This window comes from Camelina sativa, chromosome 10 (assembly GCF_000633955.1).
Source record: "Camelina sativa cultivar DH55 chromosome 10, Cs, whole genome shotgun sequence".
In the NCBI taxonomy this organism is placed as follows: Eukaryota; Viridiplantae; Streptophyta; class Magnoliopsida; order Brassicales; family Brassicaceae; genus Camelina; species Camelina sativa.
Genome location: NC_025694.1, coordinates 2711645 through 2727351, shown reverse-complemented (window position 1 = coordinate 2727351; position 15707 = coordinate 2711645). Strand labels below are relative to the sequence as shown.

Below are 15707 nucleotides of genomic sequence, written 5' to 3'. Positions count from 1 at the left end.
CTTATTTTATAATTTGCTGCTCAATTCAACTCCAGTAATGTATACTGTATATTTTTTTTCTATGTTAAATGATCAATACCACCATTTAATAACGTCTCAACGAATATTATGCATGTACGTAGATTTCTACATCTCTCATCATTTAACAATCAGTTTGCTATTTCACTATGATCAGAGATGACTTCGTATATTGATCATCTTTGCAACTCCACTGAGATATATATAAGAATTACCATCCTATAACTATTTTTTACATTAACAAAGACTAATACGTTTTATCCCAAATGGCAAATATCTTTAGTTCTTTCTTTAATTTTCTCCTTCCATTGTTTTTTTTTTTGGGCACTGACCAACTAAGAGAGAAAGGTAATTATGTATAATCATCACATTATTCGTAAAGTTAAGAAATCAAATCATAGTTAAAAGACGAGTTATGACAAAACTTTAAAGTAATCTTTTCTTTTGAACAGAAGATTCAGACTTTGGATTCATAAATTTTAATTGATCCGTGACTAAAAAGAAATTTTTGTTTTATATATACAGAAAAAAAAAGTTCCAAACCTGAGCGCGATAACAGTAGTGATTAATCCGTTTCTCTATCTTTAATTTAAAAAAAAAAAAAAAAAAANAACATAACAATTTTAAAGAGAACATCTTCTTCGTGAACTTGTGTGATGTGAAATCTTATAAACATGTTTCAGTATTATTGAAAATAAATAAAGAATAATGACTACGATAGGAGTAAAAAGTCTTTATAAATGAACTATAAGAATTAATATTCAAAACTCTTCAAACAAATTACATGACGAGACAAGAAAAGCAGGGGCGGCTATATGTAGGTTACTCCATTTGAAATCACTATCATTCGGATAATAAATAATACTTTACTAAGAAAAATTACATTTATGCCCGAGGAAGTTATTATAAGTCATAGCTAGCCGATAATCACTTCAAGTTTAATTTGCATATGTAATCAATTCCTCATGGTTCATCGAGTCTACGATCAAGATATGTTTTGAGTTCAAATATAAATGTTTGCGACAAGAATTAAAATTTTAATACTTCGCAACATTCACACTCGTGTATTTAGACAGTAACATTAACATAACATAGAGTTCAATTGAGAAATCATATACCCTAACACCAAACTCTAACTTCTAGTTATTAGAAAGGATACCTAATTGAAAACATTTCAGGTCTAAAAAACTTTTATTTTACTTTATTCTATTTTTGTTAACAACACATTTGGTGGTGGTTTAACATTTTAGCACAAACTACCGGTGTCTGTCTAAGCTTAAAAGGCAAAGCAAATTAATTGAAATGACCAGCCTCTTATAAATAAGCCCACGGATATTATAAAGCCTCAAAGGTCAAAACATAGGCCCGAGGCGTAACAACCTATGGGCCATTCAAGGAGTTTAGTCGATCCAATAGGCTTACAGTGATCATAGTGGTTGACAAAAAAAAAAAAAATTGTGATAACACGATAAATTATACTATCTTTAAGATAAAAAAACTAAAAGCATACGCTAATTTAATATGCGACCAAAAAACTTTTTTGCCCAGCGGTAATCAAAAACAGAGTTAACGAGAGAGTTAATCAGAGTTAAAAAACAGAATTTAGTTTCTGAAAAAAACAGAGTGAGAGTATGGTCATCATCCACTAAATCATCTTTACATCTCTTTTTAAGGGAAACCATAAGATAATAACATTAATTAAATATAGAGACGAATCAGTTCATTAAAGCAAAGTTCAAACAACTTTGTTCTCTTTCCATAATCTCAATTAATCAGCAATCCATTGACGTTATTTATTGTGACGAATCAGCTCCATTGAAGCAAACTTTAAAAGTCTTCGCCACTTTGTACTCTTTTGCATAATCTCAATCAGCAATCCATTTAAATATTTTGTGAAATTGTTTTTCTTCTTCAAGAATTTGTTATGATAAGATCTATTAATTTGAATGAGGTTTGTATCTACATAACATAATTGGTTATACAATCTACCGTATGTCTCTGAAATGGAGAAAAAGGAATAAGAACTATGACCGATATTGAATACCTCTAGTCTTTAATGATTCTATCATTATAAGGTTATGATTGTTGTCTATCTCCAAATTAAACAATAAAAAAGCCACTCACGTTAAATAATCAAGCCACTAACAACTTCTTTAGACTTATTGTGACCAACAATAGGAAAGTGGTCTCCTTTCAACTTTTTTCTCCAATCCCACCATTTTCTTTCATGAATTATAAATTAAATAAAAAGCATTAAGAGATACTTATCTGCATTAATTAAATGATGGATCAATCCACTTTTGTAATGGTAGTTTTTTAAAAAATATTGGCTAAAAATTAGCTTGTAATGGTGTTATTTCATTAGAGATTGTATATATATATACGTAGTGATATATACCAAACGCATAAGGGCTCTCTTTTTTTTGTTTGAAAAAAGTATATAGAAATACACAAGATACGCATAAACACACTTACATATAAACTTTGCTTTCTCAAAGAGAAAAACTGAAAGGGAGAAGAAGATGGGTTTATTACCAATGTTGAAGAAACTAGGTCTCATCTTTCTCCTTGTTTCAGCTTCATCGTTTGCTCTCTCTTCTGCAGGTTTGTTTCTTATTCTCTCTCCCTCAGTCTACATATATTTATTCCTTTGTTCGCAGCTTTTCTCTGCAACTCATATGCCTCCTACTACTTGCTCAATCTTTTAGAAAGTAAGATAATAACATTAATAAGAGCTTGTGGTGCACATGTGTGTTTCTGAGATACTCAATGACTAATTTCTAGATTTTCTATTGTAAAAATAAGTCGTGCCATCCATAAATATATATAACTATAGCTGTAAAACTAACTTTCTAAAAATAGAATTTAACGACATAGTATGTGTTATTTGTAGTGATTACTCTTGGATAACAAAAAAAAACACAGATAGGCTTAAGAATCTGTTTTGTTGTGTAGGCCGATCATCAATCTTAATCTATGACCAAGAATCTAATCATCCCGAGGTTAGTCGTTTTAACCCCACATAAAGTTGCCACAACTAACGTGCGTTGTATGGTGTGATGAATAATTGAAAATTCAACAAAATCAGTAAGATTCAATTAGGGTTCTACGTTACGTTTTGGTTGAACAAGGTTTAAATATGTGGTGACAGGTGGTGGAAAGAAGAATACATGAACATGAGAATTCTGAGAATGAATACAAAAGACTATGGACAGTTCAGTCCCAAACATAAGTTCGTGAGGCCTCCTTTCAAGCTTATTCCCAACTGATCATCATATCGCCGATCCACTAGCTACCACTATATATAGATTCCGGATTTATGAGTTGATGTATAATATAATGTATACCTAAAGACTAACACTGCAATAAGTTTGAATGTGCATCTTAATATCATATAAGTTTGAAGATATATATGTTATCTTCTTTTTTTTTACGCCTATATATTATCTAGGAAATCATCAAATAGTCTTTGCTCTATATATCACATACGAACGAAATTTTGAATAGTGAAATATTTACTTCATAACTGAAATATATATGATTTTCATACAACACTAATATTTCAACTGTTTTTTTTGGAAGCTTTCCTAAATCAAATCTTATGATGGTTAGTGTGTTGTATAATTCATGATAGAAGTTCATATAAATGTTCATAAAATGAAAAGTATTGGGTTGTAGATGTGGGGACATTTTTTTGACCACACTTTGATATTTTGTCTATATCATGAATTTTCCATATTGTGTTTGGTCCCAATGACCTAACCTCACTTATATTTCTTGGAGAAAAGAATGTTTTCTTTATACGTACAATTTGTAAAACTTTTTCTTGACCAACTTTCTCACACTAGAGAATTAATACTGATCATATATAACACCTACGCTTTATTAATCTCTCCATTGCTTAATTTCTTCTTCAAGCTACAAAATCATGTACCAATTGGGACGAACTTGTTCGGTTCTGGCGACTCCCGGGGACATACTCCAGTTCGGTTCCAGGGATGGCAGTCTCGTAAAAATCTACCCCGGAAAAGTTGCTGTAGGCCTCACTAGACATAACCGTAACATTATCATGTCCGTTAGAGTTTTGAAGCCCTAAGGTCAGAGAAACATCACCACGACCCAGTCTTGACATCTCAGCCACATGATATGTAGGCTCAACCGCCATGAACCGGCGACCATCCATTTGACTGCCTTGGACCATGCCACATGTTTCCTCACCATATCCATCATGTCCATGGTCCTGTTTGGTCTGGTCTTGTGAAAACTCTTGATCTCGATCTTCATCATCGTCAGCAGCAGCAAGTCTCTTTGGTGTATTTTCGGAAGACGAGTTGGAATCATTCTCTGTGAATTCTTCCTTGTATATCTCCTCCACCATTGGCTTCCATAAACGCACACGCGCATTTATAAACCAATTTGAAACCTTTTACAAACATAACAACACACAACAATCAAAAAATAAACTACACTACAAAGAGAAAGAACCAATCTTCAAATAAAACATCAGTTACCTGACCGCGGCTCAAGCCCGTTTGCCTTGCTAGCATGATCTTATCAGAGTCCTTTGGGTAACTATTCATGTTTACAAAAACAAATCAGCATTTTTCTAGTGAAAAATCTGCGAGGGGATAAGATACAGTCATACAGAAGAGACTTACGGGTGTAGAAAATGCTCAAAGAGCCAAGCACGAAGAATCAAAACAGAGTTTTCAGGTAGACCACGTTGAGGCCTCCAAGCTTGAGGTTGCATAAAACCTCTTTGTTGTCTTAAATGTTGATCAACGTACTTAAGTCTGCTTATTATCCCAACTCTTTTCCCATCTGATCCATCTTGTTGTTCCCCAAGGCACTTACGTATCACGAGGATTTGTCCGGATATCGCATCCCTTAAGCTACGGAAATGGCGAGAAATGGTTTGAAGGGCGAGTGCTGTGTATGGCTTAGCCGCTCCATAACCTGCTATCACATCGAACGAGGATACAACTATCTGCATCTGCTGGTAATATTGCTTATATCTTCTATCCACCTTTACCAAAATCAAATACAAAACTTTATATATCATATAGTACCAAATGGTTCAATATTATAATATGTAAATCCAAAAGCAAACACAATCAAGGCCTATATAAAATGTAACTATGGCATGACCAAAATTACGAAGATAAGGCTCAAGTCATTACCTCATCCAACATTGACAAGAGTTTTGTCAACTTGCTCTGCATTTCTTGTCTCTCTGATTGAGATATTTCAGCGGGAGGATTGGTGCACGAGTCTTGAGTGTTCTGATCCGGTTCTTGAGGCTTCTCATTGTTCTTATCTCCCTCTGCTTGAAACTGCTTCAGAGCTTTCCTTACATTAACAGCCTCATCAAGAAGCTGTTGAGCCGCCTTGAGATACTTTGAGTTTGTAATTGTTCTCACAACATCCAAGTTCTGATTCCCTCCAGGAAAGCTCTGTATTGCATACTCATTGCCTCTGAAATGCTCAGCTCTTGACGCCATACTTTGATGGATTCCAGGATGAATCTGTGAGCCAAGGCTAAGTGACAATCCCTGACCGGTATGAAGATGCGCCGTGGTGGCACCCGCCATCGCGCTCATTAGCTGGAAACCGTTCCTGTCACTCGCTTGATCTCTCCAAGAACCGAAATCTTGATCAACGTCCTGCATTTGCGAAAGTTGACCAAGTCTTGATCTCTCTTGTGAGGCTGAGACATTGTTGTTAGCTTCAATTCTTTCTCTACTAACTAATTCCTCCGAGTAAGAAACTGTAGCGTTCATGTGGATCATTGCATTTCCGGGTAGAAACTGTGTTTCCGGATAATTCTCCATCGAAATGTATCAATGGAGTGTCTTTCTTGCCTCAATTGAGTTACATGGTCCCTTGTCCTATGATCAGGTCACAGATTTAGCAACAGCCTGAAAGATTCAGATCAACACAAGCTTGAGTTTATCATCATTCATCTAAAAGGATCCTTCAAAAATTTTCATCTTGTTATAAGAACTTAACTAGAAGAGGAAAGGGTTGAAATTCGAAAACAGTGGAAACAGGGCAGGATACAGAAACATGTGAAGTTTTGATCATGTCTTGAATTGCTTATGCATGCAATTATGGAGATGTAAGCAAAATTCATAGACAAAAAAAGAAGAAGAGAGGAGTTGAATAGAAGTAAAGAAAGGTTAACAAACTACCTTGAGACCAACTGCTGCTTCTTATGAATTGTTGAAAGAGACCAAACCAAATCTTGAAAAGATTTACAAAATCTAAAAAGATATCTCTTTTTTTTGCTTCTTCGAAGAAATGTTCAGAGAAAGAAATCAAAGGTTATGCTTTTTTTCTTCCTCTTGGTTTTTTCCTTCTTGTTCAAATGAAATACGATTTGAATTCATCATCTCATCAATGTCACACGTGAAAGACCCATATCATTCTCTTCTTCCTCTCCAGAGAAAAAAAAAAAAAAAGGAATGGAAAAAAGATAATTATATTTTTTATTTAATATAAAAAAGAGGGAAGAAAAATCAAATAAAAACTTTTTGTTTTTCTGAAGATATTGATTGCTTCAGAAAGCCATAATATATCTAGTTGGTGCTTGAACCTCCTGCTTCTTGCTTGGTGCTTGTTGATTCTTGGAGTTAAGTCTTTGGTAAAGAGATGACAATTATTGTGAAAATGTTATATATAAATGTATGGTTAAGGAGTTTCAATCCTTAACAACCAGTTGGTCGACCTAAACCCCTCTCTTCATCCTTCTCCCAATCCTTAAACCTAATCCTTATCTCTCTCTCTCTCTCTCTCTCTGTCACCTAATAACGTTTTTGATTAAATCAATATCCACCATTTTAGTCACATTTTGTTCAAGATCTATTTTCTTTACTTAAGTTGAAAAGTACAAAGAATCAAAGATGCTACTTATTCCTAAAAAAAAGAAAAAAAAAATTAATGGACCCATTCATCTCTAGTTTTGGTTCTTGTAATAATAGCATACTCGAATTAAACTCGAAATAAACATGCGTGTGAATAGCTTGTAGCAAAATTTGGATGAAGTAATATGGCAAATTGTTTTCTGATAGATAGTTCATTAAGTTATTATTAGCAATGTACACAATGACTATAGTCTGTATGTTTGGTATTAAGCTGCTTTACTTTTTAAGTAAGCCAAGCCATGATTGTTTCTTCTTACTTTTCTTTATATATTTCTTTCGTACTTTTTATTTTATTTTGGTAATACATTCGTGGACTCTGGTCGTCCAGAGGCGCTAACAGTTGCATACAACTATCAAAAAAGAAATAAGGGTCCCAAGAAATAACAAGCACAACTTTTTTCTTCTTTTATATTATTTTTGTAAACACCATAAGTGCTCGTTTTCCCCCACTGAGTTTTGTCTTTTCCTGGAGACGATTTTTTAGGTATTTATGGATTAGTACTTTTTCTTTCAAATGTTTCTAGTTTTAGCATTCACTTTCTTGCTCGACTGAAGTATATGTATATCCTAACTCCTAACTTTGTTTTTTTTTTTTTTTTTGATAATCGATCTTCTATTTAAAAGCCTGAGAAAGCAAATGTTACAAAGCCTAAAAGGTTTAATAGGCTAATTAGCCCAAACACACAATAAAAGAACCAAATTTTGAATCTACTACATGATAGCTGGTCCATAAAACTAATAATCAAATACCCAATTTGATTGACGGAGATCACAAGTAGTCAAAACAAACAGAGAGACGACGGAGAGTTGAAAGAGACGATGAAGAGTGATGATGATCAGAGAATCTTAGGAGAACCAAATCTGAAGCATTTGTGATGTTTGGCGTGGGTTTGAGAGGCGTATGCTGGCTATTCTGTTCCAGACCAAACGATCAACATCACGGATCAAAGTATCCACCGATTTGAAAGTGTTTCGATGGAGACGATTGTTTCGTTCCGTCCAGATGAAGTATATCGAAGCTTGCCAAGCAATTAGTAGAAGTTTTCTGTTTGGCTTGGAGGTGGAGTATACTCGAAGCTGGGAGAGAAGAGTATCCCAATCTTGAGATGATCTAAAGTTGCATCTGTGAGAGATATTAGCCCATATGGCACCTGAGAAACTACAATCAAAGAACAAGTGGGAGCGTGATTCTGGATTGGCATTGCAAAGAAGGCATGTGGGGTCGCTTGCTAGTCCCCACTTCAACATCCTATCCATAGTCGGACTTCTGTTTAGTACCATCAACCAAGTAAGAAATTTATGTTTAGGAATTCCTCCAGAAAACCATACCTCTCTAGACCAGGTAACTAACGGTTTTTGATCACGGAGCAGGTGGTAAATGTCACTTGTGATATATTTTTCGGAAATCTGATTATTAGGCCACCACTCATATGAGTCTTGAGTTTCTGAAAGTGAAATTGTTGAGAGATAAGCTTGGATTCTCACAAGAGATTCAGACCTAGCAGGAGGCATGATCCAGTTCCCATTCTCCCACAGCTCGGCTAAAGTTGATGACTGAGGGATACCTAATCTCACTGATCCTTCTTGTGAAAGATAATCTCTGATTTTTCCAAATGGAGACCAATTGCTTGACCAGAAGTAGCAGTTTTCCCCATTACCTACAGATTGTTTGATCCATGGGTAAGCTAAATCACGAAGTTGCAGCAACTGATTTGCTAGCCATGAAAATTTCTGTCTTGTATTGATGACCTAGAAGTTGTTAATGTTTCCATCTAACATCTCTGTAGTGTACCAGTGAGCCCAAATGGAGCTAGGTCTGAAAAACAACAACCAAATCAGCTTAAGGGCAGAAGCAATATTCCATGTTAAAATGTCCTTTAACCCAAGGCCTCCTTCTTCCTTACTACGAGTCACATTCTCCCAAGATACTCTGGCCGCAATATGCCCTTCTGTTTTACCTTTCCAAAGGAACTTAGCAGATATGGAGTCAATTTCTGAGATGCAGCCTTTAGGAAGGATAAAAGAGCTTGACCAGAAGTTAATAATTCCTGCAATAACAGTAGATAGCAGTTGCAGCCTTCCTGCAAAGGATAAAGATTTGACCGTCCAAGAGTGAAGCCTGGATTTTATTGCCTGGATTAGAGGAGCACACTGCAACAAGGTGATCTTCTTGGAATATAGGGGAATACCAAGGTATCTAATCGGAAGGGAACCAATTGAGAGTTTTGTAACTTGTTGGAGTTGATCTAATTCATGTGTCTTAAAACCTGCAGCAAACAATGATGTCTTTTGGATGCTTACTGCCAGGCCTGATCTACTTTCAAAATCCTTCAACACCTCCAAGATACTTGTGATAGATTGGAGAGAGCCATCAGAAAAGATCAGTAAATCATCAGCAAAGCAGAGGTGTGTAAGTCTTGTCTTCTTGCATTTAGGATGGTAGTTGAATCTCCCTTCCGTTGCTGCTTTATCTAGAGCTATGGACAAACAATTCATGCAGAGGACAAACAAGTAAGGTGAAAGGGGGTCACCTTGCCTGAGCCCTCTTTTACCTTTAAAGTAACCATGAGTAGTTCCATTAAACCCAACAGAGAAGGACGTTGTGCAAATGCAGGCTTCTAGCCATCTTAAGAAAGATTCAGGGATTTGGAGACTTCTTAGGCATTGAAATATGAATTCCCACCTGATAGTATCAAAAGCTTTGGCAATATCAACTTTTAAAGTTATTCTCTTTGGTCCTCCAAACTTATGATAACCTTGTACAATTTCTGAGGCTAGCAGTGTATTCTCTATAAGTAATCTTCCTTGAATAAAAGCAGTTTGATTAGGAAGAATTACTTCTGTAAGGATGACTTTCAGTCTTTTCACCAACAGCTTTGAAATTGTTTTGTAAGTTGTATTGCAGCACGATATTGGTCTGTAGTCAGAGATAGAAGTAGAGCCTGGTTTTTTAGGGACTAACGTCAGTATTGTTGCATTTGTGGCAGATGGGAGGAACCCTGAAGTGAAGAAACGTTGAATGGCTGACACAACTTCAGAACCAACAATTGGCCAAGCTACTTTAAAGAAAGTTGAAGTGAATCCATCAGGCCCAGGAGATTTGTTTGGGTTCAGCTTGAGGAGGGTCGATGTGATTTCAGCAGCAGTAGGAAAAGAAGACATGACTGTTTTATGGCGCTCACTGCAGTGGAAGTTCTGAAGCTCTATAAACCAAGAGAATGGAGAAGTGATATGCGGCAGATCATGAGGGGCAAGAATCTGTTGGAAGTGAGAGACAGCAATGTTACTCATTTCAAGGGGGTCAGACGTAGATGGTCCAGTATCCACGCAAAGAGATCTGATAGAGTTGTATGATGCTCTAGCAACTGCAACTCTATAGAAGAAAGAAGTGTTTTGATCCCCTAACTGTAACCAATTGATTCTAGACTTCTGCTTGAAAAAAGACTCCTCAATTCCCCTAAGGAAGATCCATTTAGAGTGGAGATCCCTTTCAGCTTGGAATGAGTCAGAGGATGGATTAACAAGAGCTTGTACCTGCACAACTTTTAACAAATCGTTAGTAACACTCACTCGCCTTTGAATATCTGAAAAACTCTCTTTATTTAGTGTTTTTAGTACTCTCTTTATAATTTTCAGCTTAAACCCTAGTAATGAAAGATCTAAAACTCTGTCTCCACTATCAATCCATGCAGCCTCAACGTGGGATAGAAAAAGAGGGTGGTTGGAAAGGAAGTTAAAGAATTTGAAGGGTTTTGTGCCAACAACTGGGAGAGGACAGGAAAGATCAATAATGCAAGGAGTATGATCAGAGAATTCTTGAGGTAAGAAGGAGGCTACGCTGTTTGGAAAGCTACTGATCCAATTATCATTGACTAACACTCTATCCAACTTCTTTGTGATAGGCTCTTCTGGTCTGTTATTTGTCCAAGTATGGTTACAACCTTGAAATCTAAGGTCAAAGATGCCCAGAGATAGTAAGTGATCTTTCATTTCCATCATATCTCTGGTGAGGTGGTTGACATGGGTTGAAGAATGCTCTTCATGATGGATGATCTGGTTAAAGTCACCACCAATTATCCAGTTTTGATTTTCAAGGAAAAGAGTTGTCTGAATTTCTTGGAGGTCATCCCACAAATGAGTTCTCTCTTCTCTGATGTTTGAAGCATAGACAGCAGTGAAAATAAAGCTTGTTTCCTTTTGAATCTGAATTTTGCAGGTGATTGATTGCCTAGACTGGTGAAGCACTTGGACAGTAGTTGAAGGTTTCCAGATAACTATGATCCTTCCATCGTCATCAGTATCATGGTTGGAGGTAAACTGCCAGCCAGGGCAAACTTTTTGCATAACTTGATTCAAATTTGGTTCTTTTATGTGTGTTTCCAAAATAGCACCCACAACTGGCTGATTAGTATAGAGCCATTGTACAAAAGGTCGATGCTTATCCGGGTCATTTAGGCCGCAGACATTCCAAAAAGATATATGGGGACTCATTGGGGTTTGGATTGAGCCTCTTTCTGGGTAAAAAGAGGACTCTGACCAAGAGTAGAAGAAGAAACATTAGAATTAATGGGTGAAGGTATAAACAGGGGTTGAGAGGTTATTACTGAGTAGGAGTTTGGATCTGGATTTTCAGGTCTACAAGGAGGAATTTTGGTAGGTGAGAGGGACTTTGGTGGGTTAGTGTTGGTGTATGGTGGCTCAGAGGGGATAAAAGGGTTAAACGAAGTGGGGGTTGTTTTCAGGCCATCATATTTATTGGTTAAAGGTAAGGCAAACGAATTGTCTGAGACCACAATAGGACGAGACACAAACTCTGCTTTCAGAGCCAAAACACAATCCACCTGAACATCCATAGGAGAGTCAACAGCAATTGGAGACTCAGAGGTAATAACCGACTGATTAGTTTCTTTATATGGAGTAGCATCAATAACCATATGCTCCTCTAATTGAGATGTCTCAGTAGATGACACAGGAGCTGGCTCAGTGGTAGGCTCCTCTATTTGGGATGTCTCAGTAGGTGACACAGAAGCTGGCTTAGTGGTAGGTACTGGAGCAACATGAGTTGACTTTATATGTGACGCAGGAGTTGACTCAAAAGGTAAATTAGTAGTCACATGAGTTTCAGGAACAATTTGAGCAACATGATCAGTTTGAGCGGCTGGAGCAGTGTGCTTGACATGATTACTATTAGGAACATGGTTTCTCTTTGCTTTAGCAGTAACAGGGGTCCAACAGTTAGCCGCTGTTGGACAATTTCTCATAAAATGACCAACTTCTTTACAGAGATAACATGTATGAGGGACAACCTGCGCACCAGAAGAGTTTGTGGGTGCAGTAGGTGGAGAAGGCGCTGCAGGAGGTGGAGCTAGCAAACAGTTCCTTAGAATATGACCCACTTCCTTACAGTGGGAGCAAATCGGAGGCACCCAAGGGTATTCAACCTTCACAGTGAAGAGTGATCCATCTGTCCTTAGAACTTCAAGAACTGGGGGCAGCGGCTTAGTGGAATCAACCTCCACCTTTACATGAGCAGTACTTATACTGGTAAGATTAATGGTCCAGTCATCTGTTTCTTTTGGTTCACCAATGAGTCCAGCAATGTGACTAAGTCCTTGTTGGTGGATGAGGTCAAAAGGAACATCTTTTAGGTGGGCCCAGAGTGGGATGCACTGTAGAGAAGGAGAAGATTCGTCGAAAGAGGTAGACCACTGGGACACATGAAACATAGTAGTCTCCACATACCATATTCTCTTTTCTAGAACTTTCTGTCTAATGTAATTATTTGGCAGTCTAACAAGAACAGAGTTTCCTGCTGGGGAGAGATGGATTTCCAGGTGTTTACCTTTACCCCACATGTAGTTTAGGACACTCTGAGTAAGGTGGTAGGGCGGTATCCGACCAAAGAATTTGCAGATGATAAAGTCTTTATGAAGTTCGGCTCCTTTCTGGAAAACTTCATCAGGAATTTCAACTCTTGGGACCCCTGATGGAGAGTAAGAGACAGGGGATAACCTTTTCAAGGATTTATGTACAGATGGTTTTACTTTTGAGGCATATGAAATTGGATCAGTAGCAGTTTTAGGAGGTAACGGGACATTTAGAGAAGTGGGAGGATAATGGGAGGGGAGAGGGGGAGAAGTTTTAGAGATGACAACATAACTTGGTTTAGCATTTTGAGTAGGAGAGTTGGAGGAAACAGGTAACTGAGAGGGAGTAGTCCCAAGTATGCCATGAAAAGATTGAGAAGAAGGAGAAAGAACAGTAGTAGAAGAAGGATTCAAGTTTTTTGTAGCTACTGTAGCATTTTCAGATCCAGAAGGAAGAGAACCAGATCTGGGATTCAAAGATAATTTTGATGAGGAGACCAAGTAAGAAGTCAAGAGCTGAGTCGTAGAGACAACCTCAGGAAGGGGTTGGGGAGGAAGTGTAGAAGGAGAAGTAACTTCTACATGACAAGGAACAGTAGTAATTTGAGTTCTGTGAAAGTTTTTTTGTTTACGAGGAAACAGAAGACCTGAAACAAGAGAAGGAAAGTCAGAAGGAGATAAGGGGTCAGGGGGATCTGGAGGAAGAGGCGGAGGGCGGTTGAGACTACCAGCCGTAGCCGGAGGGTTGAGAGGGGAGACGAGAGAGTTAGGGAACCAGGAGTTCGCCATCGCCTTTTTCTTAACTCCTAACTTTGGTAACAACTAAAATCTTTATAGGTGTTTAAGATTATGTAGTTCAGAAATTACAATATCGAGTAGAGGCCGACAGGATAGTTAGTTCCATGGCTTGAGAGTTAAAGACTTGAGGTTGAGAGCATCAAAACTAAACATAATGAAGGAGGACTTAGATATAGTTAGGAAGTTGAGGGTTGAATTTTAAGAAGTATAAAATAGTAGGCGTTAATGAAAATTGTAGGAAAGTTGTCTGAATTGGGACAGATGTTGCAGCGAGAGGGTCAGAGCCAGAGATGCCGTAATAATGCGAACAATGAACATCTCTGAACCAAGAAAGAGAGAGAGAGAGAGAATCTAATGGGATACGAAGCGAGAGATATTGTTGGCCCAATATAGCTGTGTAATGTCCCCAAGAAACATCCCTTTTTCATAACTATAACCATCTTTTGGCAATACAAACCAAAGAAAATATCTAGACTATACAAACACATTTTGGCAAGTATTAAGACCTAAAAGATGAAATGAAAATTTGAAGAAATATACAGTATGGGGTGTCACACCCCTGTATGAGAATATAATCATATATATACGTAACTAATTCAGAGATGAATGAAACTATATAACTACCATGTAAAAAGTAAAGATACAGTATATAAAAGGTAAGAACGAGGTTCTACTGCGCAACAGCAACATCATATTCACGCTAGAAGATAAATAATTCCTGTCTTTAGCCCACAATCTAGATATTGAGAATGAACCCAAATTCTGAAATATGGGCCTCTTACCAAAGCCCATTTAGCCTGAAGCTCATATTCAGAATTCAACACTCTGTTTGTCAGGTCCAAAGCAAAAGTCTTTAAACCAATGAAGCATTACATCAAAACAAAAGTCTGAAACCAATGAAGCATTACATCAACGACATAAACACAAAAGCTCTCTTTCTCTCTCAGCTCATTAGAGAAAACACACCTAGTTCAAGATTTCACCTGTAATGGGTGAAACATGCTGGCTTGTAGATTGCTGTCCATTTTTTGAACCTTTAACAACCATGGACTTTGGGGGTATCAGACCTGCCCTGAAAAGCATGTTCTCGACCGAGTCTGTTGGTTGAGCTCCAACTGATAACCAGTACCTGCATCATCCGAGTACCATGTGTGAAAATCAATTTCTTTCGAACAGCTGTCAGCTGTGTATTTGAAGCTCAGTTAGTCAGTTACAACTTACAAGGGACTGAGTGGATTAGACTTGAAGAGTAGTGTAATCAAAACAGTCATACAAGCAAAACCAAGCCTCACAGAAAAATTTGCAATAGATGAAAGGGATGCTTACTGTTTTCAATGGCCTACAGAGTTATATTGTTAAAGAAAAACAGAAACACTCCTAGTCCTAGTGAATGTAGAAACAGGACCAAGAAGAAGCAAAGGAATTAAAGATTAGACCTTTAAGCAAATAGTTCCGGACACATAGAGAGTCAACACAAAGCATCTCAATTTATCACATAAGTTATAACAAATCCAAGTGAACCAGTCAATTAATCTGTTTTATTTCCGATCAGGTTAGAAACTTGTTCATAGTGCCACAGAATGAAAGAGTTATTTGGGTCTCCCATGAAATCAAATGGATAATGTCCAGTAAATCATTAGTGTTACAGTATATTAAACACAATTTCACATCTAATTAGTACACGCAAAGAGGAATGTGAAGATATATGATAGAAGAGAGAGAAAAAAAGCATACTTGACCCTGTCGAATTTGAGGCTCACTCTGTTGGCATCTTCTTTCCCTGAGGAGGAGGAGGAGGGTACAAGCAAATTCATGTAAGTGTTGAATTTTACAGAGAAGTGAAGTGAAGTGAAGGTATAGGAGGAGGAGAAGAAGAGACGAACCTTGGAGTGGGTCATAAAACCCAATAACCTCGATTTGCTTGCCGTCCCTCCGCGATTTCTCATCGGCGACAACTACCCGATAAAAGGGTCTGTGTTTACAACCCAAACGCGCGAGCCTTATCTTCACCGTCATTTCTGCTTGGAACTTTGAGGATGGAGAAGAAGAAGATAAGTAAAGGTTTTATAAGCTTGTTTTTTTTTTTTTTTTTTTTTTTTTT

At 37.3% G+C, this 15707-nt stretch overlaps 2 protein-coding genes and 1 long non-coding RNA gene across 3 annotated transcripts; 1 reads left to right on the top strand and 2 right to left on the bottom strand.

Moving 5' to 3' along the window:
• On the top strand, positions 2398-3457 carry LOC104716673. The gene is made up of 3 exons (XR_756129.2): positions 2398-2622; positions 2974-3020; positions 3170-3457. It is a non-coding gene; the product is annotated as an uncharacterized LOC104716673 (long non-coding RNA).
• Positions 3757-7034, bottom strand: LOC104716672 (BEL1-like homeodomain protein 6). Its single transcript, XM_010434090.2, has 5 exons — positions 6210-7034; positions 5199-5936; positions 4677-5044; positions 4530-4590; positions 3757-4441 (listed from the first exon to the last, which is right to left on the bottom strand). The coding sequence occupies exons 2-5, from the start codon at positions 5847-5849 to the stop codon at positions 3932-3934; spliced, it is 1590 nt and encodes a 529-aa protein (XP_010432392.1). The 5' UTR covers positions 5850-5936; positions 6210-7034; the 3' UTR covers positions 3757-3931.
• Positions 14315-15663, bottom strand: LOC104716670 (30S ribosomal protein S16-1, chloroplastic). Its single transcript, XM_010434089.2, has 3 exons — positions 15490-15663; positions 15341-15386; positions 14315-14735 (listed from the first exon to the last, which is right to left on the bottom strand). Exons 1-3 carry the CDS (start codon positions 15620-15622, stop codon positions 14573-14575), a joined length of 342 nt encoding a protein of 113 aa, XP_010432391.1. The 5' UTR covers positions 15623-15663; the 3' UTR covers positions 14315-14572.

Bases quoted from the DNA above. Each gene is read 5' to 3' on its own strand.
- LOC104716670 (XM_010434089.2), bottom strand. From the start codon at position 15,622: ATGACGGTGAAGATAAGGCTCGCGCGTTTGGGTTGTAAACACAGACCC. The intron at 15,387-15,489 runs GTTCGTCTCTTC...CCTCCTCCTCAG, and splicing joins GTTTTATGACCCACTCCAAG to GGAAAGAAGATGCCAACAGA. The intron at 14,736-15,340 runs GTATGCTTTTTT...CGGATGATGCAG, and splicing joins CTCAAATTCGACAGGGTCAA to GTACTGGTTATCAGTTGGAG.
- LOC104716672 (XM_010434090.2), bottom strand. From the start codon at position 5,849: ATGGAGAATTATCCGGAAACACAGTTTCTACCCGGAAATGCAATGATC. The intron at 5,045-5,198 runs GTAATGACTTGA...ATTTTGGTAAAG, and splicing joins TCTTGTCAATGTTGGATGAG to GTGGATAGAAGATATAAGCA. The intron at 4,442-4,529 runs GTAACTGATGTT...TGTTTGTAAAAG, and splicing joins CGGGCTTGAGCCGCGGTCAG to GTTTCAAATTGGTTTATAAA.